Raw genomic sequence first — 21119 nt, 5'->3', positions numbered from 1 at the left:
TAGCCAAGTTGAGAAGCCTAGGAGAAAGGTGCGTTCCATATGCGAGCTTTTCTACGTGCTGATACAAGACAAAGTACGTCGAAGTCCTAAATCTCCGGGTCGACATTATCGCCGTCGCATCAGCGCTCTCAGGCAGCGACACATGTGGGCTTGGCGTTACTTTCCCTCCGTGGACTCTCTACCAAGCCAGAAGCCCTCGCAACACCACCTATTTCAGCTCGCGGCCACATGCCACTGCGCCTCAGCATTCGTTATCTTGTATGTTGCCACGCGAAGAGAAAACATATCTTGCACTTGCTGATATGGGGGGACATTTGCTGGTGGCACGTAGGTATAAAAGTTAGTAACATAGTTCATGGTCTCCAGTACTCGGTACTTCACTGAATAGTGGTTCATCCAGCTGAGATACAATGCTTCGCTCCCTGCTTGTAGCTGCCATTGTAGGCGCGTCGTACGTGTTCAGTAGTCCCCTATTGAACACTACTGCCCCTAGGTAAGCATAATTTGTTTCTTTCGCGTCGTTCAAGTCATGACCAACATTGGATTAAAACAGGGCTTGCGGTACTTTCATAAGTCCAGAGAACCTCATCGTCGCCGAAGCCGATTTTCAGGCAAAGAAAGTCGTTCCCGGCGAAATTGGCATATTCGCCGCTACCATCCCCATCTATTTCCATGTCATCAGTTCCGGCTCTGCCGTCAGCCAAGGAAACATTCCGTCCGTGCCCTCCCTTTGAACATCATCTCAACTCCCCGTCCTAACATAATGCTAACAGTGATTCTCAAATCCAATCTCAAGTGACGGTTATGAACCGAGCATTCGCAAGTGCAGGTATTACCTGGTCACTCGCTGGGATCGACCGCACTGTGAACACAAACTGGTTCAATACTGCCGGTCCTGGAAACTCGGCACAAAATTCGATGAAAAGCTCTCTTCGCCGGGGAGGCGCCAACGCTCTCAACGTCTACACTGTTGGGTAGGTTGTTTTTATCCCCAATACCGAATCACCCTCTCATGATGCCCTAGCTTCAACTCGGGCGCCGGCGCCGGACTCCTTGGCTATGCTACATTCCCATCGAGCTACTCTAGTAGTCCCACTGACGATGGTGTCGTCATGCTCTTTTCTTCTGTTCCTGGTGGTACCACAACGAACTACAACCTCGGTCAAGTTCGTACCGCTTTCCTTTGCATTTACTGCGATATCCTCAATCTCACTTTACAAAAGACACTGACACATGAAGCCGGTCACTGGGTCGGCCTCTATCACACTTTCCAAGGTGGTTGTGGATCCCCGGGGGATAGTGTCAGCGACACACCTCCTGAGGCTTCTCCCGCATCTGGGTGCCCTGTTGGTCGCGACACATGTGCTGGAGGAGGCGTTGACCCCATCCGTATGTTTTACTCTTCCGTCCACTTGTTATCTCATTGTTAACATCCTCATAAACTAGACAATTTCATGGACTACTCCTATGACTCTTGCATGACCGAGTTCACCCCAGGACAAGTCACTCGCATGCGTCAACAACTTAGCACTTACCGCGGAATAAGCATCTGAAATGAATGGTCCCATACGTCTAGCTCGTTATTTTGTGTGTTGGGTACTGCAATATATAGTTAGCAAGAAACTGTTGACCAAAAGTGTCGTCGAAAAGAAAAGAAATATTTGATCGAAATGAGGCGCACTTCGGTGCGTGTGCGCGGAAGTTCAAATTCTAAGTTATTGGAGTTGTCCTTGGCAATCGCCTCGGACTAGGGTGGCGGGGCCTTGACAGCGTGTCAGGAGCTGATAGGAGGACCCCTTTCAGATACTTTGAACTCAGGCCGCCAGTTCTTGTCATAATGTTGCTCTGAACGCCGTTTGATGCTCATTCATGGTCTCTTAGAAGTCCATCTCATCAGGCTTTATGGATGCTTGAACACTTATGTGGTAGACGACTCTGTTTCAGAAGAACATCGACGAGGATTCTTTCATGGTAAACGAGATTGGGTTCACCAGCGTCACTATGAAAGGGAAAAGGCTTACAAGGTAGAACCTTCTAATCCTTTTGATAGAGACCATCCTTGAACCGTTGCTATTTGAGGCAGAGGCCGCAAAGCATCGCTCGCTCGCTCAAACTCACCGAATGCTATTGCTACTGTTCTCGCTTTAAAGCACCCATTGACCTCTTCCATAGATCATCACCCTGAACCTGCCTTGCAACACATTTCAATCCATATGGTAAGCCTTATGGACCTGCCTGTCAGTTATTGGACAATATCGCTGTTTCACTGGATAAACCCGAGCTACTATCACTCTGTTTGGTTTCCCAAAAGGTTCGAGACGTACTACCTGCAAATCGGTCCATCTGGATGGGGTGCAGAGTCGATTTGACTGGGTTCCATGGAATCGCTCTCTCGATATCGCTATCAAAGGATATCAAGCCCCCAGTGCACCAACTTAGAAACCCTCCGTCTGTACGAATGCTACTACGTAAGCATCGATGAATGAATGCCTGGAACAAGCAACTCTGCCTCGCTTGAAGATTTTCTTCTACCCTGCCACTCTGGACATGTGAATGGTCCTCATCCTCAAGTTCGTCGAGCGTCACCCTCTTCTTGAACACTGACGATCAGTGTGTTGTCTTCGTTCGGAAGGAAGAAATATTTCGTTTTGTTCTCCCCTCAGAGTGTCAAAGACGAACTCTTGCAGCCCCGCAACTCGCAGCGCTCGTCTCGCTGAGGCTCATCAGTATCAATCCCTCCATCACAAGGTTCTCCTCTAAGTACACGCGATTCTACGCGGAGACAGTCGTGACACTATGTGCCCCAATCTTGAAGAATACGCTTCTGTTTGAGTTGTTCACCCATTTTCCAATGTTGCTCAGGATAATCGCAATCATCAATAGATACGTCCGTCGAGAATATATCGGACCATATGCCAGAATATGATTCGAGCGACAATGGACTCGACATGGAGACGGATTAGATTCCAAGTCGATTGTAATAGCGCTGTGCTGTCCATCAGCCCATCTTTGTTGTTTCGGGCGTAAAGTTGGGATGGGATGGCAAGTTTGACGGTTCTGAGTTTTTCTACTCCGTCCCAATGCCTAGACATGTTGCTTATTGACGTTGCTCTGGATATGGTCGAAGTAGTGGTTACGAGCTAATCCTATGTATCAGTTTTCTTCTTGTTTCTTCAGCTCGTTCAAATTCTTGGTAGTCCTATTACAGAGGTTAGTTAGCAAGGGCTTTCTAAAGGTTATAATACCGATCAAACGGACTCGATGGGCACGCCGAGGACATCGATGGCATCTATTCTAGTTTCATCTTCGCCCCCTTGGTTTGAACTCACGAAAATCTGCGCCAATATTCAGCTATATATGATTTCGACCGCGACGTAAACTTACGTGCAAACTGTTTACAGTTTGAAACCGGACAAATCTCAACACGAGAGGGTTACCGTTGGTCGTGTCTTCCTCCGTCAACTCGATGATCTGGGCAGCAGCCGATTCGTCCGCATCTTCTACATCTTCAAATCCCAATGCTGGCCGATTGATGAATATCTTGACGAGTTTCGGGGCCTGCGCTGGGTTACTAGATTGGATCACAAGTGAACGAATCTTTATCGTTTGATTGAACTGTTGTATAATTCAGGTCAATTTCTGAAGTCGAAAACATGGGAGGTCCTTGTACATACCGGAATATTCAGCAGGAGCTGCTCATCGGCATCACTCAAGAGATATGACCCGCCCGTGTTCTTAGATTTACTGGAAAGGATAGATATCAATGGATGGTCCTCCGATTCATTGAGGCAGTTGATCTGTCTGATGTCGAGGTGCTCCAATAAAGATTTCTATGTTGATTCCTGGTCAGATTCAACTTCTCGGGAGGGATTGACCAAGGGCTCTGACATCTCCTTCGTGTATAGTGCTCATGGCTTCTCAAGACGATGTTAATGGATTTAATGTGGTATAAGAGGCTGGTATGCGGTCAAGCCTTTGAATAGAGTACAGATGGTTTCCTCATCACGTGCACGATAGCAAGAGTAAGTAAAATCTTTCAGTCCAAGTAATTAGGTAGCGAGCGTCCTGGGATTAACAGATTACGCATTCGTCTTTGGCCTGTTGCCGCGTAGGCCTAGCAACATTAATCCTCTTATTTCCCATCCGTTTGATTTCTGTCAACCGGTTCATGGCGCGTTTGTTGCCTTGCGCTGGTATACAACAGTCAGCACACTCGAGGTCTCGGTGGATGTGGCTTCCTTACCTGCAGCTCGCATATACCATCGCTTCGCAAACTCGATGTCTTGCTTGATTCCAATGCCAACTTCTGCGTAATACCCCACGGCGTATTCAGCTTTGCTTAATCCCTTATTGGCAGCCCGTCGGGCCCAAAGGTATGCCTCTGAATCGCTTTGTTTCAGCACGCCCTCGCTCCCCGTCAAGTACCAGCCGCTAAGAGCCAGCTCTGCCTCGGCATCGCCCTTTTCAGCCGCCTTCGTATACCAAGCAATGGAACGACGAGGATCCATTGGGCATGTCAACGAACCATATTCATAACACTGCCCGAGTTTGAATTGCGAAGGAGTATAGCCAAGATGCGCTGCCTGTGTGAACAGTTGTCTGGCGTACGCTGGGTCGCTAATGACGAGCTGGTTATCGCCTTGTTCATGGAGAATACCGAGCTCATGGAGCGCGTGTGGGTTGTCTTCATCAGCCTGCTCCGCGGCTCGCTTGAGCCAATTGATAGCCTCGCGGGGGTTCTTTGCTTCACCCAATGTTCCATTTAGCAAGATCATGCCAAGTTTGTACATCGCTGGAGTGTCTCCCAACGAGGCGGCCTTTCGATAGAATGCAGCGGCACGGGGCGGTTCCTTCCGTGTACCAGCACCAATCTCGTTGCACACGGCGACGCGGTAGCAAGCAGCAGCGTGATTCTGCTTGGCAGCTTGCAGATAAAGATGGTACGCCCTTTCGTGATCTACCTGCAAACCAAGCGCACCGGTACCGTAGCAATTCGCCAGGAAGAACTGAGCTTCGTCATATGCCTCGCCTTGCGTCGCAAGCTTGCGGACGACTTTCAGTGATTCTGTAATCAGAAGCTCGGTATATTTCTTCGCTGCGCGCTGATCCTTATGGTCTGCCCGAATTTTCCTCGCGGCGTCGATAAGATACTTAGCGTATAAGAAATGGGCTTCAGGATCTGGATCCGCTTTGATGCGTTGGCGATACTGATCGATGTACTCCTTAGTATAGGGAGGAGCACTCAAGTCAACTGCTTTAGTCTTGCTCGTTCGTAGATTGACAGAAGCCGATGTTCCGGATCGTTCGAGTGACGGACGTGGGGCGATCTCTGGTTCATTATGGCTATGCACCGATGGCGGACCATAAGGACCAGGGCCATGTTGTGAGGAATGAGAAGAGGGTAATGATATTGAGCTAGCGGCGTAGGAGCTACGCGTGGAATAGCTTGGATCATACGCTGGAGGTACCGCTGGAGGACCCGGGGGAGGTGCCATGCCTAACACATCTGAAGCCGCGGCGTAGATATTATAATCTGCCTGGGGAGGCTGGCCCTGCCAGCTCTGTTGTTGAGGTGGTTGCATGTGCTGGGGATGGTAATTATATGACGGTTGATCGTAGGCAAGTTCAGGAGAGCCATAGCCCTGGTAGGATGGGTCGTTTGGATAGGCGCCCTCTGGCCCGCGATCATATGCTGCATATTGTCCGTTAGGTGGGTAGCCCTCGGCTTGTTGAGGAGGTGGATACATCGAAGGATCCCCCGCGTTCGCCCAATGACGATCGTAGGCATGAGGTGGTCCCTGTCCTTGACCATACCCTGGTCCTGGGGGTAGTGTATTTGCGTGTCTGAGGTGACCGTAGGCGTGCTGCTGATGCGGTGGCCCTCGTGCAGACATTGAAGACGCGGCGCGTGGGATGGGATCGCCGGGGTGAGGAGGATATCGAGACCCTTGTCCCGTAGGATCACTAATTCTCATGGCACCAAACTGGTCCAAGACTGCCGTAGGATCATACTGAGGGACTGGCGGTGCATTTGGGTCGTGTCCGTGGTTTTGGTTTTGGTGAGAAGGCAGTGACGGAGCCGAGCGGTTCGGATGCTGCATTATTGCATTGGGTTGGGCTGAGAACAAGATATAGTTCGGATGTAGGACAATATGAGGCTTCCCAGAACGTGCTTCAAGCCAATGAAAATCTCACAAGGCGGAGGGCCTAACCCATAGGCTGCTTCGTCGAAGAGGTCGCCGTCGTCAGGGATGGAACTGAGGGCAGGCTGCCAGTTTGGGTCTGCTGGTGCACCCTGTCGTCTGTTCCGAGGATCGTGCTGTTGTTGTTGTTGCTGCTGCTGCTGCTGATATTGCGATTCTGGTGGTAAACTATGTTGGCTTCTGTTGGTGGCTTCTGACATCGTTGAGGGCAAGGAGGATGCTCTTCTTAATAGAGTTGATGCGCGATCAAGTTCACCAAATATTTTTCCCACAGTCAATGTACACAAACTGCTATGTCTGCTGCCAAGTCCAGTCTTCTAATATTCTGTCTATTCGCTGCCTCTCCATCCCGCCGTCCTTCTTCAGCCTCACCCTCACCATGCTGTCCCGCCGTATCCGTTTGTCCGCAAGTATAGAATCGTCCTCCTCCATCTTCGCGGCGTCTGGCCACGTCTCTATCCAGTCGTCGCCGTCGATAGGAGGTCGCTGGACCTTCTCCTGGACAACCTGATCCTCACTGGATTGGGTTCTAACTTTGTCCCATCCCCTAGGCTTGAAATTCCTGAAATGCGAGACTACTCCATCTGAGCTTTCAGATCTTGGACGTTTGCGCGGGTGATTGGCATTCTCCTTGGGCCGGCTATCCTCATCGTCGGAATCATGCCCTAGGGCCTGTCGAACTCTCCATCGTAGTTCCCTGGAGATAGCAGGGGGGTCTTTGACACGATCACTCGGCACTTGTTCCTTTGACTCCCGTTTCGCCTGCTCTGGACCTTTCTCAAGAATTCTCGCTTCGCTGACCAAGAAGTCAGCCAAAGCTGCGATTGAGGCCAATACTCGTGGAGGAAACTCTTCCTTGTTCTTGAGATCTCTGAGGTATTTCTCACCGACGTACCAGCAGAGCCTGATAAAAATGTAAGCACGTTGACGACGCTAGTTGCGAACTACTGACTTGGCAAACATGGGGAATCTGAATTTCTTTGGGACTCTCGTAGCGATTTCAATGTTGCGTACCCGCAGCTCTGCCAGTGTCGCTATAAGTAAGTATCATTTCCGGTGACGGAAAACTCACGCGTAGAAACATTGTAAGAATGCAAGAAATTGCCTCCAAATACCAATGTATCCATGGGCGTATGCTAGGGAATGCATTATGAGAGGCACTCGCATGATTCCAGCTTTGCAGACATACTACAGCATGTATCCAACCCGTCGGAATGATCATTGTATTCCCCGCTGTCAACTCGACCTTGACGACCTCGTCCACGAGGTCACCCAACCATGCATGATTCTGGATTTCAGAGCCAGACCAACGCTCGTAGGCAGCGAGGTTAGCGGCAGTGGGTTTGATGAAGTAGAACACCTAGAACGGCAGGTTGGTCAGAAGGTGCATGTGGTCTATGGAAGCGGGAGTGTACTTTGGAACCTCGGATGATATGGTAATATACCGACGAGCCCGCGAAGTCGACATGCCAATCCTATGGACGTTAGGTCAGGTCAATGAATTCGTTGAGCTTCGGTAAGAGCGTACCGTCCATGCGTTAGTCACCCCCATTAAGCAATATAGTTGAACTTTGGGATATGTATGTCCCTTTCCCTTCCGAGTGTTCGGCCAGAAATTCTCCACCCAGTCTAACTCCCGCACGATTCGTGGCGGGAGTATTTGATCCGCTAGAGGAGTACCTGATACTTCAAGTGAAATGACATTCAGGACCTTTTCTCGCGCCGAAGGCTCCTGTTCATAATAGTCGGCCCATCGCCGGAGGGTCCAGCCCGGGGAAGTGGATTGAGTCGAGACATCTGTGACATTATTAGAGGATTAGCTGTGAACGCGCGAAGGAAGTCGCACCTATTACTTCAACTGGATGGTCCTCGCCAACAATATCGGCGACATCACTAACAGTGAAATCAGAAGCAGGCATCTGCATCCCGAGCCCTTCGGGGTGGTCAATTATGATAGGTTCCATCATGGCTTGTTCATCCTCTTCTAGCCACTCAGCCCCGACCTCACTTCCATGCATGTGCTTAAAGCGTGCGTTCTTGATCGCCTTGCCCTCCATAAGTCTCGTCCAGCGAGTCGGATCCGAGCCTACCCCTGCGTTCAAATTGGCGTAATCCCTTTGTGTCCGTTTCCGGGATGATTTGCGGGCTGGTCCTTTGACAGTGATAGTACGCTTGGGATCTGCCTCCAGACATGGTCCACAAAACCTATTCCATGTTGAGTTACCTACTAATGACTGGCCCGGGGTACAGACCATTTGTCTATCGTCTCGACTTCGCCACCGTTTCCAGCGCATCTCCAGTGGTACCAAGCTTTACAAGCATCGCATCGGACCCAGCTTTCCTTCTCTACCATTTCTTGAATGGCTTGTGATGGTTCAGTGGGGCATGCGGGGCAGAGGTCGTCTTTAGAAGCGTTTTGAGGACCATGATCATCTGTGCGCGCGGGAGAGTGCTCCCGAGACGAGGGGGAGGGCGACTTGTTGGCATTGGCATTAGTGCGCGCAGATTTCCGTTTATTCCGAGCCATGACCAACAATTGGCTTCGAACGGTGGACGAACGATGGTAGTCAAGGCTCAAGCTTGGAACCGTCACCTAGACTTCAACAACTTTCGCGTCCTTGGGATTCTAGTCGACACGTGATACAGGGGAAAGTCTATTCCTTTACTTTACTTAATGATACTACAACATCGTTATTGTTCTTGCTTCTATCTACATACTACTCACTTTTCACTCAGCTCGGCAACACCAGGAAGTGTCTATATGGCGGCACAAATTGAGAGTGTGGTGCCACAAAAGATGGCATATGGAACGTACCTTGCCCTCGAGAAGCTCTAGACTCGCACCACCACCAGTGCTGACATGGCTCAACTTGTCTTCCGCATGATATTGAGCTGCGACGGTGGCGGTATCACCTCCTCCGATAATTACGACGGCACCTTTGGCAGCTGCCTCGCAAGCGTCGTCCAGTAAAGCCTTGGAGCCCTCAGCGAAAGCGGGGAACTCGAAGACACCAGGAGGACTATTGTGTTATTAGCACCTCCGGCAAAGTAAAGAAATGAACGTAGCTCTCACCCATTCCATAGGATAGTCTTAGCCTCAAGGACAGTGTCATGGAAGAGTTTGCGACTCTTTGGACCCGCGTCTAAACCCATCCATCCATCGGGAATGCCTTCCTCTTCCGTGGCCGTGCCAGTCTACGGCAAGTGATGAAGATATACGAAAGCAGATAAGCCATGTTCTCATACCTTGGCATCTTTGTCAAACTTATCGGCAGTGACGAAATCGACGGGGAAGACGAGCTTAACGTTGTTCTTCTTAGCCTTCTCCACAAGCCCTGCGACTTTCTCTGATCCGGGGGCATCGAAGAGTGAATTGCCGATCTGGCAATCATTGTCAGAATGCTATGATGCCAATGAAGTGCTTGATAAGACGTACCGCAACATTCTCGAGCGTCTTCTTGAAGGTGAAAGCCATTCCGCCGCAGATAATTAGCGAGTTAACCTGGTCGCATTATGTCAGATTTTGTAAATATCGCGATCTTCAAGACAAACCTTGTCCAGCATGTTGTCAATGAGTTGGATCTTGTCCGAGACCTTAGCACCGCCGAGGATCGCAAGGAAGGGGCGTTCCGGATGTTCCAATGCTTTGGCGAAGAATTCGAGTTCTTTTTTGACCAGGAAGCCAGCGGCTCTCTGCGGCAATTTCACTCCCACCATACTTGAGTGGGCGCGGTGAGCAGTGCCGAAAGCGTCATTGATGTAGACATCACCAAGCTTGGTGAGGCTGTCTCGGAACGCCGAAACCTTTGCGGGATCAGCCTTCGTCTTCGTGCCGTCCTTGTTTTTTACGGAACCTTCTTCCTCAATGTGGAATCGTAGATTCTCGAGGAGAATGACGGAACCAGCCGGAGCAGATGCAACGGCCTGCTCGACCTCCGGGCCCACGCAATCGTTCAGAAACGTGACTGATTTGCCTAATTGCTTCTCAAGCTCGGCAGCGACTGGCTTGAGGGAGTACTTTTCCACCACCTTGCCATCTGGTCTTCCGAGATGGGACATCAGTGTCACGGTCGATGCGCCTGACGGTGGAAGGTAAGTATTCATCACATCAACACGATATAATTATGAAATGACCTTTCTCGATGGCATATTTAATGGTGGGCAGCGCTGCGACGATGCGCTATGGAGCGGGATCAATCGATCTCGCCGTGGATAGGGGTGTTGCCATTGAACTTACTGCTGGATTGGTGATCTTGCCATCTTGTTGAGGGACGTTGAAGTCAACGCGGATCAGGACGCGCTTGCCCTCGAGCTCGAGGTCAGTGATGGACAGTTTGTTGGAAAGAGACATGGTGGACAAGAATCAAGGTGGACGTAGAACTGGACCACTGATAAAGCGAATCGCCGCAACCGCGACTTCCCGAACGGGCGATCACAATGATCGCCTAATTCTGCACTCCTTGCTCACGAACACCATGCCCGAAGATGATACGTCTCCAAATACCCTTGGCCTAGCCTTTGACCAGCTCAAAATCGATGGAACAAAAGTCCAGGCCAGCACAGTGGCTGAGGAACCAGAGCAGCCTGCTCCTCCTGTAGATGCCGGGGAACCCAGAACTGAGAAGAAGAAACCATATCTGAATCATGAACGCGTTAAGACGGGAGGCGCGCAGAGGGTACGGCGCCATACGTGTCCAATATAATCCCCCATTCATTCGCCTTCAGGATAAATTGACGGAAGACGAACTGACGGAACGCATGGCTAGGATCAAGGCACAGAACGACAAGATAAAGCAACGTCGTTTGGTGGGTGGCAGCACCACATGGCGCAACCTCAGCGACTGATGTCGGGTATTTCATGTAGGACGTCGAGGCAGACGAAGATGCATTCAGAAAGATGCAGGAGTCAGAGCGCGCGAAGATCGCTCTCAACAAGAAAGTACAAGAGACTGTGAACAGAACGCGAGAACAGAACGCTAAGCGGAAAATGGACAAGATACAGAGTCGGGAATGGGACTCAGGAAAACCTACTGTTGACTGGAAGCACGCTGCTCCCGCCAATAAAGAAGAGGCAGAGACAGAAGAGTCCGGGGGGGCGTCCGACTCAAGATGGAGTCGTGGAAGCCCTCGTGGGCGCTCACAACGAGGTGGCAACAGAGGTCGAGGCAGAGGTAGAGGAGGAGCGCTCCCTCCAAGCCAAGAGGTTCCAGCTTCTGAACCTGAACCAGTTCAAGCAGAAGTCGCAGCATCATGACAGTGTTCTCTTACTCGGCCCGTATTTCATGCATCGTCTGACATCTTCAGCTACTCACCTTTTCTCCTTCCGCCTGAAAGCACCATGACCGCAATAATTACGATTGGAATTGTATCAAATGTACCACAGCTTCCCAAATACGACTTGAATCTTGGAAATGAACATGATGAAGTGGTAGCTGCAGGAGAGGGAGGATTGCAAGTTGAGTTCAATTGTTGGAGCGTTCTGCCTTCGGAATTTACTTGATCCCAGGCTCGCATGCGCCGTAGTCAAAGAATGCCATGTCTTCGGTCTTGATGACTTTCGTTGTTCTGACCCCGTGCCCCTTACTTACGTCGAACTCTCAGTACTCAGTGGTCGAGTTGGGGTGAAGACTTTCATGGGCATCAAGACGCCAAAAGTGGGAAAGCCGACGAAGAACGCCCGTGACCGACATTAAGTCGAGTTTTCTACAGTGTTGATTTAAGGATTGAAGAACAAGTCCGAGGGAGGGGGAGGAGACGGGAAGATGGGGTGTCACTCGACTGGCACTACTTGAGTCCTAACGATCCCGCTAATTCGGTCGGCTATCTTCAACTACGCGACTCCGGAGTAGCGAAGAAGGGATACCATGCCACTTGTCGGGCCGCTCAGTCGGTCCGTTCATACTTCGATGCTCCAATCATACCTCGCCGATGTCTTGTTCGCAGACACGCGACCACGCTTGAAAGTCGGTGCAGCAAAAACTTCGGTACCCGTTGTACTTTGCGTCACTTTGGTGCTGCCGTATAAAATGTGGGGTACAACATCCTTCATCCTTCGCTTAACCATAGCTCGTCTTCCACCATGAAATTCTGGCAGGCTCTTTTACCCTCTATTACAGTGTTCACCGCGGTTGTGAATGCGGTAGTTGGACCAGGGGTCGTCACGGGCAACACCGTGGTCCATGATCCAACCATGTGCAAGGACAGCAGCGGGAAGTGGTTTGTCTTCTGTAAGATCCTAACAATAGACTAGTCTGCATCCGTCCTAAGCACAATTTTAGCGACCGCGCCTGGCCTCGAAATCAGGACCTCCACCGACAGAACCGCCTGGACTTTAGTTGGGAAGGTGTGGCCTAACGGTGCTCCGTGGACCGATACATACACTCTGACTTCCAACGGGTGCGTACGAACACGACCATCTGTATATCTATATACCAAACTCAAATACTGTTTCAAGGAATCTTTGGGCTCCAGGCAAGTGACTCACTATAGTATACTAGGATCGTCACTCAGATAGCACAGACTGTACCGTGATCGGAAGTACCTTCTATGTGAGTCCGTCCAAGCTTTCTGAGCTCCCTGCCGTGACTCATGTTTGTATAGCTATACTACGCGGCTTCAAGCTTCGGTTCGCAGCGCGTGAGTCTCTTCTATTCTGATATCCGTTCACACTCATTGCGTACCTCAAGTCTGCAATTTTCTTCGCTAAATCCTCCACCGGGTTACCTGGTTAGTGCGCTCCTGATGCTACGTTGTGACGATCTTCTGACGCTCGTTTGACGATACAGGAAGCTGGACAAACGAAGGTTTGGTTACCGAGACATTCCCGGGGGATAGTTACAACGTACGTTCCTCACATCGGAAGACAAATCATGCTGAACCAACAGCACGATATTCCCCGTCTAGGCCATCGATCCAAAGTAACTAAATGCGTTCTCTGAATAGTGGCTTGAAGCTGAATATTTTTTTATATGACTCTAGCCTGATCATCGACGGCAGTAACTGGTATCTGGCTCTAGGGAGTTTCTGGACTGGGATCAAATTGGTGAAGTGCGGTCCTGGTTATTACATATGTCGATCACTCTCGCTGAATCTCCCTTGTCAGATTGAGTTCGTCGACGGGCAAACCATCTAGCAGCTCTGTCACAGCCCTTGCACAACGTTTCACTGCCTCTGGTGCCATTGAGGCGGCGTCCGTATTCAAATCCGGGAGCTTCTGGTATCTGTTTACTTCCTGGGACAAGTGTTGTTCGGGTACTTCCAGTACCTACAATATCCGTGTCGGTAGATCTTCGAGGTATGTTATCCATCATCCAGCCACTCTTTTTCGGTCGAAATTATTGACCAAACCCATCTAGCCCTACTGGCCCGTACGTTGATCAGGCAGGTGTCGCCTTGACCTCAGGTGGAGGCACCTTGGTATTGGGCACCCACGACAACGTGAGTCATCGACTATCAACTATACCAAACCCCCAACTGAAGTGGTGCCTCGGATAGATTATTGGTCCTGGTGGTCAAGATGTCATGGCTGACGGCGATGGCCCTATCCTCGTATACCGTACGTACACTTTTCTCAAGACTACGAAAGCGTATGTTGATATGTTTGTCCAGACTACTACACTTCTTCGGGCAACTTCGTGAGTGGCGGTGTTTTCGGTCGGCCGTAGCTGCAGTGACTCATGCCCTTCGTTTCTGTAGCTCGGGATCAACAGACTGGATTTCTCCAGCGGATGGCCGGTACGACCAAAGTGGATTTATTTTTCTTTGCGATGGTGTTATTGACACATTTTTCTAGGTCGTCGTCTAGTTTCATTATGGTATTCTCTTACGGTATAGGTATATTTAAGGGGTACAACGTTGTAAATATTAAGGCGTCCGGCCAGAAATGTTGCGGCGATACCACATCATTCAGAAGGTGTTGTCATTTCAGACACGTTGAGCAAAAATCGTTCCACAACAGCCTTTCCTCTCTGAAGGTTTGCCAGTGATATCCTCTCGTTAGGTAGATGAGCTTGGTCCTGGTAATAGGGTCAAATCACGAAAGTAGATAAAAAACGACAATCTAGAGTACTTACAGTACTCTGTCCCATGGGAAGATGGAGAGCTCGGCACTTAAACTCCTTCTCAAGGTACGGGATGGAAGGGATTGACTGGGACGAGCCAATTAGTAATTGAACAGAGGGCTTAAGTTAATATAGAAAGACTTACCCCGCCTTCTCGAATCCGCAATGGCTCTACGCCCCACTCATCCCGCACAGCCTTTTCCAATGACTTGAACCATAGGCCATCCAAGTCACCAAGCCACCAGTCTGCTGTATGGTCAATGGAAACCTAGAAAAAGAGCATCAGATTTGATATCGCCAAAGTAGCATGAGCGGGACCTGTATTTCGTTTGGAGAATTGAATTCGGCAAAGGATGCATGGAGGTGGTCACAGAGAGATTTGACTACGGTGTTCAGATCTTGATCCGGGACAATCCGTAGGGAGATCTGTGCTTTCACGCTGCCTGGGATGACGGTGGCATCTGATATATAGCCATTTCGCATCAGAAGCCAAAGGTTGAAGCGTGAATGATAACGCACTTCTCGGACCAGAAATCTGAATATTGTGAATTGTCAATGACGGTTCGCACCATCGCGAAGCGATGGTAGATGCTGGTCTCTGTGTAAGATGAGACAGAGTCAAATATAACTGTTGTTCCTCCTCCGTCTGTGGACGGACACTATCATCTGTGTACACAAATGTTAAACAAGCAGGCAAGGCGATCACGAAATATAATAACGTACAGAAATTCGGTATTTGCACGCGGTTAGTGCTATCGGTCAACGTGGCAAGGAGTCGCACCCTTTGTGTATCATTCAATGACATGGGAAGTAAGGAAAGAATTCAGCTCACATGTCAAGCATGGGCTCTACCACAGCACCGCCCTCAATACCAGAATGCAAGTCGGGCATGTTGCTTGATATCTACACTGGATGATGGGGGACAGTTTCCGGATGATGCAATGGGCGTACACACCTGTAAAGTGCAATGCACGACCCCACGAAGACCGTAAGTTATGCATGGTGGGGACTCTGCGATCCACGTCGAGTTGCTACAGAATGTCATCAATCTTCGTACTAACGCGATACGGAACTAAAAGGATGAAGCTAACCTGACAAAAATAGCATCTATGTGGCCGATCTGTTCCTTGTGTCGTTTAACGGCATCGCCGAAGCCAGTGCTCCCACATTCCTCTTCGCCCTCGATCAAGAACACCAAGTCCACGGCTAGAGACCTTTTGCGTAGCAACTCAGCAGCAGCGCAAGCAACGGCCATGATAGGTCCTTTATCATCAGTAACCCCTCTCCCGTAGAGATATCCGTTGCGACCACTTAACGTCCATGGATCCGAATGCCAACCGTGGGGCGGGGCTGATATCACGTCGTAGTGTCTAAAGAAAATCATTCAGCTAGCTTCTACGGGAGGAAGCCGGAAAGGACCTACCCGTAAAACAGGATTCTCTGCTTCCGAACTCCAGGTTTGCTTGTGCCGCTGAATGTGCCAAGAACAAGCGGATTTGCACCTTCTCCTGTAGGAAGCTAGTGATATGTGGTAAGTGATAACCCAAGGAGAGGAAAATCAGGCATACTAATGTTGACTGGGCACCCAGCTGCGCCAAACACTTCTTCAGCCAGATAGCAGCCTGTCTGCAGTCTTCACTGTGCTTTGATAGGCTGCTTACGCTTTGGAAGGCCACGAACTTGGATAGCGCGTATTCTATAGTGAGGTGAGTAATTGGCCTATCAACTAAGATGAGGAGAGTGACTCGCCGATGGTTGACTTTGAAGTGATAGCATGCCTAGATGGATCGCGTGTCTTGGGCGGAACGACATCCCAAATCTGGGAAATGATTGAACCCATGTCGTGTAGCAGGGAAGGGATGAAGGAACTCACCTTGATGTAATCGTCATTGCCTCCAGTGATTAGTTGGAAGCTGTCGATAGTTAAATCTACATCGAACTCTTCGTTTGTGCTTGCCCAAAGTTGAGATGAGGGTTGAGAGATTTTGGACGAGAGGATGATTCCATCATGCCCCTTCCAGGAAGCGGTACAATCGAAAGACGCAGACCAGCGCTGGCAATGTCAAGGGGATGAGTTAGGAGACGCGCAAAAATGACATGATTACCTACCTGGATACGCCCTCCAGCTGAGAAGGTGTATAGATCCGAACCAAGGAGAGAGACAGAAAGTATGTCTACGCCCTAGGATTATCGGATGACGCGTCAATAGTGCTCTCCACAGATGAACACCAGAGAACGCACCTCGTCAACGATGATCGTCCTCACACAAGCCCTTGTTTCGACGTCGAGTACCTTGACATAGCCGTCTTGACAGCCAGCGTAGATGGTCTCGCCACGAGCAGCAATTGCTAGAACTGCACCATGTTGGAAAGTAAACGTGTGTACGAGTTGAGGGAGAGGTGACGTGGATTTGATTATCCATAACTGATTTGAACCCGTAAACGAAGAAAACGCGTCCAAATGAGAAGGGACGTACTTTGACTGTTTCATCACCACTACCAGTTACTAGTTGTGTTTCCTCGCCAGCACTGTTGTCGCCTTCGAGGATCGCCATACAATAAAGGTACCCATAGTGGGCGGAATCAATCACATTCGTTGCCGGCACTTGAAGCTTGTTCAGTTGCCCGACCTCCGTGCGTTCAGGATGAATGTTGTTCAAAGAGGTGGAGGCACTATTATTTGCGAAAAGGTCCGCAGGACGCCTTTCGTGCTGAGGATAACTGTCGAAGAACCTGTGAGGTTTGCGAGTATTGGGTGTGCTTGTTCCCGATCCAGGAGCCGAGTCTACAACGCTTTGGAGACCACGGAAGTCGTACCACTGTAGGGAAGTGTCTTGGCAGCCGATGTATAGGGTCCCCAGAGACGGTGACCAAGCGAGTGAGAAGAGATCCCCCGAGCCTGTCTCTTGGTATGGGTGAAGGACATAGAGTAAGGTAAGCGTCTTGGTGGACCATACGCAGACAGTACTGTCCCCCGATGCGCTGAACAGCCAATCCCGCTCGCTTGCGTATTCGAGTGCCAGCACACTTCCAGTGTGTTCCCGTAATGTCCGGACGAGTTGGAAAGTCTTTCGACACCATACCTACGTTCGTGCACACGTTTTAGATGCCACTATGAGCATAATCACAAAGACGACAGCTTACAGAGATATGGCAATTCTGACCGCCAGAGAAGATCAAGTCATCGCTAGCAGCGAGACTGAGAACGGAGCTGTTCTCTTCGTGTAGAGAGTGAATCAGAGCTGGCATGCCGTCTCTGTTTTGCAAATCGCGACTGAGAGATGCTGGACGGTGGGTGATGGTAGTGCGTTTATCGAGCTTGGAATGAGACTGGAACACGCACATAATAACAATGTGGCGTACGATGAGGAACTCTGGCCATCATGAGAGGCGGGTTGCTCTTTAAAGGCCTTTCTCTGGCGGCTGTGACAAGCGAATGCGGTTTCTTGAATGCAGAGAACAGCGTCGCAGTAATGCAGGCGGTGGTGGCGCTAGAGTCTTCGTGCTAGTACTACGGTGGTTTACTACTTTGGCTGTAGATGGAACGACAAACAATAACACCATCACTTCCGATCATGGCGAAATTCAGTCTTCGTTACTGTTGAAATGCTGCCGCAGCGTGGAACTATTTGTATAGGTTCTATTCGTTCTAGAGTTCTAACCACGAAAAGGTCTCCTTCACCTCGAACTTGCTTTCTAGGGCAATATTATCGCAACTAGTCCCAAAAGACAGCCCATATTCCCCAGCAGATGCTACCCATTTATGACTGCTCTCGTCCCAGTAAGAAACAGCATATTTGTCGAGTTTGATGGTGACCGTGGTGGAGCTTCCAGGACGAAGGTCTCTGGCCTTTGCAAATCCCTTCAATTGGAGTTTGGGGTGTATGAGATGTCGTTGTGGATATGCGACGTAGACCTGGATGACTTCCGACCCTGTCGTAGAGCCTATATTCTTAACGGTGATACTGACTTCTAGTCCGAATGGCTGTTCAGATAGCATAGCACAGCCCACCCTCAACAGTTCAAACTTTGTATACGATAGTCCGTGACTGTAGGAGGTGAGCAATTGGATAAGCTAGATGTAGATAACGCACCCGAAGGAGAAGAGAGGTTTGATGTATCTTGCTTGATAGTGCTTGTAACCCACGAATAGGTCTTCGCGGTAATGGATCTTTCCATTCTCGCTGCGCGTGCAAAGATGGGATGGAACGTCCTCAATGCGAACAGGTAAAGTGAGCGGGAGCCGCCCACTTGGGTTGATCTTCCCAAAGAGGACGTCTGCAAGCGCATTGCCCGCTTCATTGCCGGAATACCAGGCTTGAATGATGCCGTTTACGTCGTCTACCCAAGGCATCGATACAGCTGATCCCTAAACAAGAAGTGTAAAGATCAATATAGGATGTATAGCATTCTGATGCTTACGGCTTGTATACAAACTACTGTGTTTGGGTTTGCTCGGCTTAACTTTGTTATTAACTCGTCCTGCCGTCCAGGAAGCTGCAGACTAGGGCGATCAAATCCCTCGCTCTCCCATTCCGGGGTGAGGCCTCCAATGTAGATGACTACATCAGATTTCGCAGCTAAGTCGACAGCCTCTTGAATAGCTTGATCAGGATCAATCTTAGGACATCCGCCGAGGCGCTACATATACAGGAAGAACATCAGCAGTAGCACTGCGGACGTAAGACAGGTTATCCACGTACAACTCCCCGCATAAGTGCAGGCTGTGACGCAGCAACTTCGTCATCTGGGCCGTCATCTATGGGCGAAGTATTCGTGTACACGACAAGGATATCAACTGCGCTTTTAGCCTTGAGTTCTATGACGGCCGTCTCCTCGATTGTACCTTGACTATATGGACCTAAGACGAGATGCAGGCCAGATGGAGAGCCACTCACCCATAGAAAAAGTCCCCAGGTGTCTGCTTTGTCCAGTTGTCGATGGTTAATTTTCCGTCCACGAACAGTTTAGCACGACCTTCATTTTACGGTGAGTTACCTACTGAAAAGTGAAGGCCGGACCAGGCAATAAGACTCACCGGCAACGGTCAACCCGAGTTCGTATAGCCCGCTGGTCTCGACCATAAGTTTTCCCGACAACTTGATAGTCCATTCATCCGCCAGTCCAGAAGGAAGGAAGTCGTTCAGTTTTACCCGGGTGTCGTTGAGAATAAAATCGGCTACCGCTTTCGTTGGTTTACCATTCGCGTCTTGGTTATAAAAAGTACAAAGCCAGCCGGATTTGCCATCCGGAGTGGTTAAATTGTTTTCCAGAGTTGGAAGATATTTGTGTGCTAGCGGATGATAAATATGTAACTGTGAGCATAGATACCTATCACAAGCGTACCGTAACATCCGACGGTGTAAACAGTCGTTACGCCCTTGGGAACAGCATTTTGGATACCTTGCCAGGGTGTTGTAACATAGGTTGGCTTGAGTGCTGCTGAACCACCACCAGATATAATTCGCTCTTGAACATGCGGTCCAATCACCGCAATTTGTTTAACTTGAGAAATAGGTAAGGTGTCCCGCTGGTTTCTGAGGAGGACCATTCCTTCTGCGGCGAGCCTCCTACAGAACTGGCGAGCCTCGGGAGAATCGCGGCTCCGCTCGACACCATCGCCATACACAATGTCGGGGTTTCTCTTCGCTTGTTGTTGGATGAAAGTGAGGAGGTTGGTGACACGCTCATTGATGGTTGGGAGGAGTAGCTTTTGCGCGGTGAGGGAGTGGTGAATTAGAACGGGAGTACGCCACCTGGGTGGCCCCGGCATTTCCAGGTCCAAACCTGCGTTCAGAGGCTCAGAGACACCGTAAGTGCCAAACCTTGATGGAATGGATGAGACTTGGCGGAATCAGCAACTAAATGAATGCAATACCAATCGCTCATGACGATGCCATTGAACTTCCATTCGTCTCTCAGGATCCCCTGCAGAAGAGTGGGATTCTCTGAGCAGTGCAACCCGCCGATGCGGCCGTATCTATCGGGCGACTATGAGATAATGGGTTTGGATAAGACAGTAATATTGCCTACGCGGTCATAAATGCCCCAGGCTTTGCATGCTTTTGTGCAAGCATGAAGCTGTTCACCGACGTCACTATCTCCACGGGAGACAAGAGGCAGCGCAACATACGGATACAGGTAAATCTCACGCAACGCCCGTTCCGACATGACAGACTCTGCAGCAGTCCTTTCGTGCTCTTGATCATTAGCTACAAAATGCTTGATCGTAGCCGACACTCCTTCACTCTGGAGGCCGTTCACATACGCAGCTGCCATAACGCCTGAAAATAGATGGTAAGTAGCATGGTGGTGTTAAGCATGGGTATATGTAATAACCAGACAGATGGGGATCCTCTGAAAATGATTCAAAGGCTCGCCCACCGAGGGGGGAACGGGGTATGTTGCACGTAGGAGCAAGTAAGACGACGGAGGATTTGGTTTTGGCCTCCTGAGCTAAAAAAGCGCCAGCCTCATGTATAAGTTGTGGATCAAAGGTCGCGGCCAGAGAAGTGGCGCACTACGGGCAAGTCATTAACTGTAATGAGACTCGGGGTGCGGCGTCTTACTGGAAGACATTGCGAAGGTGTTGACACGAAATGCGATGATCCCCTCACTCCCTGTGTTAGTTATCTGTCAACAATGTGTAATCGGGCAATTTTGAAATGTTACATTAGGGCCGTCGCTCATACGAATGGAGGGGATCTTCAGTCGGTCGATGGGTGAAGTATTCCACCAGTTCGGAGCACCCAGCAAGTCGATCTTCTCATTAACGGTGAGTTTCTTGATGAGCTCAGGAATTGATGCTTCGAGGAAGGAGCGGGAGTCGGTCATGGTTGCGGGCGTAAGGAGACTTG

The 21119-nt window shown here is 49.9% G+C and overlaps 8 protein-coding genes across 8 annotated transcripts; 3 read left to right on the top strand and 5 right to left on the bottom strand.

Annotated features, from left to right (window-relative positions):
- Nucleotides 1-410: 410 nt before the first annotated feature.
- On the top strand, nucleotides 411-1553 carry PC9H_001250 (uncharacterized protein; the record flags this gene model as incomplete). Its single annotated transcript, XM_036770900.1, has 6 exons — nucleotides 411-493; nucleotides 554-715; nucleotides 774-974; nucleotides 1025-1166; nucleotides 1224-1389; nucleotides 1447-1553. The coding sequence occupies 6 exons, from the start codon at nucleotides 411-413 to the stop codon at nucleotides 1551-1553; spliced, it is 861 nt and encodes a 286-aa protein (XP_036636745.1).
- A 1600-nt stretch (nucleotides 1554-3153) lies between these two features.
- On the bottom strand, nucleotides 3154-3912 carry PC9H_001249 (uncharacterized protein; the record flags this gene model as incomplete). Its single annotated transcript, XM_036770899.1, has 5 exons — nucleotides 3154-3199; nucleotides 3259-3335; nucleotides 3385-3615; nucleotides 3675-3830; nucleotides 3889-3912. The coding sequence occupies 5 exons, from the start codon at nucleotides 3910-3912 to the stop codon at nucleotides 3154-3156; spliced, it is 534 nt and encodes a 177-aa protein (XP_036636744.1).
- A 159-nt stretch (nucleotides 3913-4071) lies between these two features.
- PC9H_001248 (uncharacterized protein) lies at nucleotides 4072-6403 on the bottom strand (the record flags this gene model as incomplete). The annotated part of the gene is made up of 3 exons (XM_036770898.1): nucleotides 4072-4190; nucleotides 4244-6118; nucleotides 6196-6403. The coding sequence occupies 3 exons, from the start codon at nucleotides 6401-6403 to the stop codon at nucleotides 4072-4074; spliced, it is 2202 nt and encodes a 733-aa protein (XP_036636743.1).
- A 91-nt stretch (nucleotides 6404-6494) lies between these two features.
- Nucleotides 6495-10554, bottom strand: JHD1 (JmjC domain-containing histone demethylation protein 1; the record flags this gene model as incomplete). The annotated part of the gene is made up of 16 exons (XM_036770897.1): nucleotides 6495-7107; nucleotides 7156-7225; nucleotides 7276-7339; nucleotides 7393-7563; nucleotides 7619-7678; nucleotides 7732-8000; nucleotides 8050-8408; nucleotides 8456-8743; nucleotides 8929-8960; nucleotides 9019-9223; nucleotides 9277-9398; nucleotides 9450-9584; nucleotides 9640-9705; nucleotides 9756-10282; nucleotides 10338-10383; nucleotides 10441-10554. The coding sequence occupies 16 exons, from the start codon at nucleotides 10552-10554 to the stop codon at nucleotides 6495-6497; spliced, it is 3141 nt and encodes a 1046-aa protein (XP_036636742.1).
- A 124-nt stretch (nucleotides 10555-10678) lies between these two features.
- On the top strand, nucleotides 10679-11457 carry PC9H_001246 (uncharacterized protein; the record flags this gene model as incomplete). The annotated part of the gene is made up of 3 exons (XM_036770896.1): nucleotides 10679-10879; nucleotides 10929-11009; nucleotides 11068-11457. The coding sequence occupies 3 exons, from the start codon at nucleotides 10679-10681 to the stop codon at nucleotides 11455-11457; spliced, it is 672 nt and encodes a 223-aa protein (XP_036636741.1).
- Nucleotides 11458-12282: 825 nt separating this feature from the next.
- Nucleotides 12283-14007, top strand: PC9H_001245 (uncharacterized protein; the record flags this gene model as incomplete). The annotated part of the gene is made up of 14 exons (XM_036770895.1): nucleotides 12283-12430; nucleotides 12482-12599; nucleotides 12658-12678; nucleotides 12723-12751; nucleotides 12804-12828; nucleotides 12890-12929; nucleotides 12989-13044; nucleotides 13146-13250; nucleotides 13306-13497; nucleotides 13559-13640; nucleotides 13698-13758; nucleotides 13812-13837; nucleotides 13899-13937; nucleotides 13996-14007. The coding sequence occupies 14 exons, from the start codon at nucleotides 12283-12285 to the stop codon at nucleotides 14005-14007; spliced, it is 954 nt and encodes a 317-aa protein (XP_036636740.1).
- Nucleotides 14008-14104: 97 nt separating this feature from the next.
- PC9H_001244 (uncharacterized protein) lies at nucleotides 14105-17607 on the bottom strand (the record flags this gene model as incomplete). The annotated part of the gene is made up of 17 exons (XM_036770894.1): nucleotides 14105-14218; nucleotides 14276-14350; nucleotides 14409-14531; nucleotides 14582-14724; nucleotides 14783-14929; nucleotides 14987-15045; nucleotides 15096-15166; nucleotides 15219-15294; nucleotides 15355-15633; nucleotides 15687-15781; nucleotides 15832-15959; nucleotides 16013-16082; nucleotides 16137-16316; nucleotides 16373-16444; nucleotides 16505-16687; nucleotides 16740-17345; nucleotides 17407-17607. The coding sequence occupies 17 exons, from the start codon at nucleotides 17605-17607 to the stop codon at nucleotides 14105-14107; spliced, it is 2622 nt and encodes an 873-aa protein (XP_036636739.1).
- A 304-nt stretch (nucleotides 17608-17911) lies between these two features.
- PC9H_001243 (uncharacterized protein) lies at nucleotides 17912-21096 on the bottom strand (the record flags this gene model as incomplete). Its single annotated transcript, XM_036770893.1, has 13 exons — nucleotides 17912-18311; nucleotides 18357-18631; nucleotides 18685-18903; nucleotides 18966-19113; nucleotides 19161-19239; nucleotides 19301-19555; nucleotides 19609-20087; nucleotides 20141-20242; nucleotides 20296-20343; nucleotides 20396-20546; nucleotides 20602-20782; nucleotides 20832-20882; nucleotides 20935-21096. 13 exons carry the CDS (start codon nucleotides 21094-21096, stop codon nucleotides 17912-17914), a joined length of 2550 nt encoding a protein of 849 aa, XP_036636738.1.
- Nucleotides 21097-21119: the final 23 nt, after the last annotated feature.

The sequence above is a fragment of the Pleurotus ostreatus genome (genome assembly GCF_014466165.1).
Source record: "Pleurotus ostreatus strain PC9 chromosome Unknown scaffold_1, whole genome shotgun sequence".
NCBI classification, from domain to species: Eukaryota; Fungi; Basidiomycota; class Agaricomycetes; order Agaricales; family Pleurotaceae; genus Pleurotus; species Pleurotus ostreatus.
Note: the sequence above shows the minus strand (reverse complement) of the source record. Positions and strands in the feature narration are given on the sequence as shown.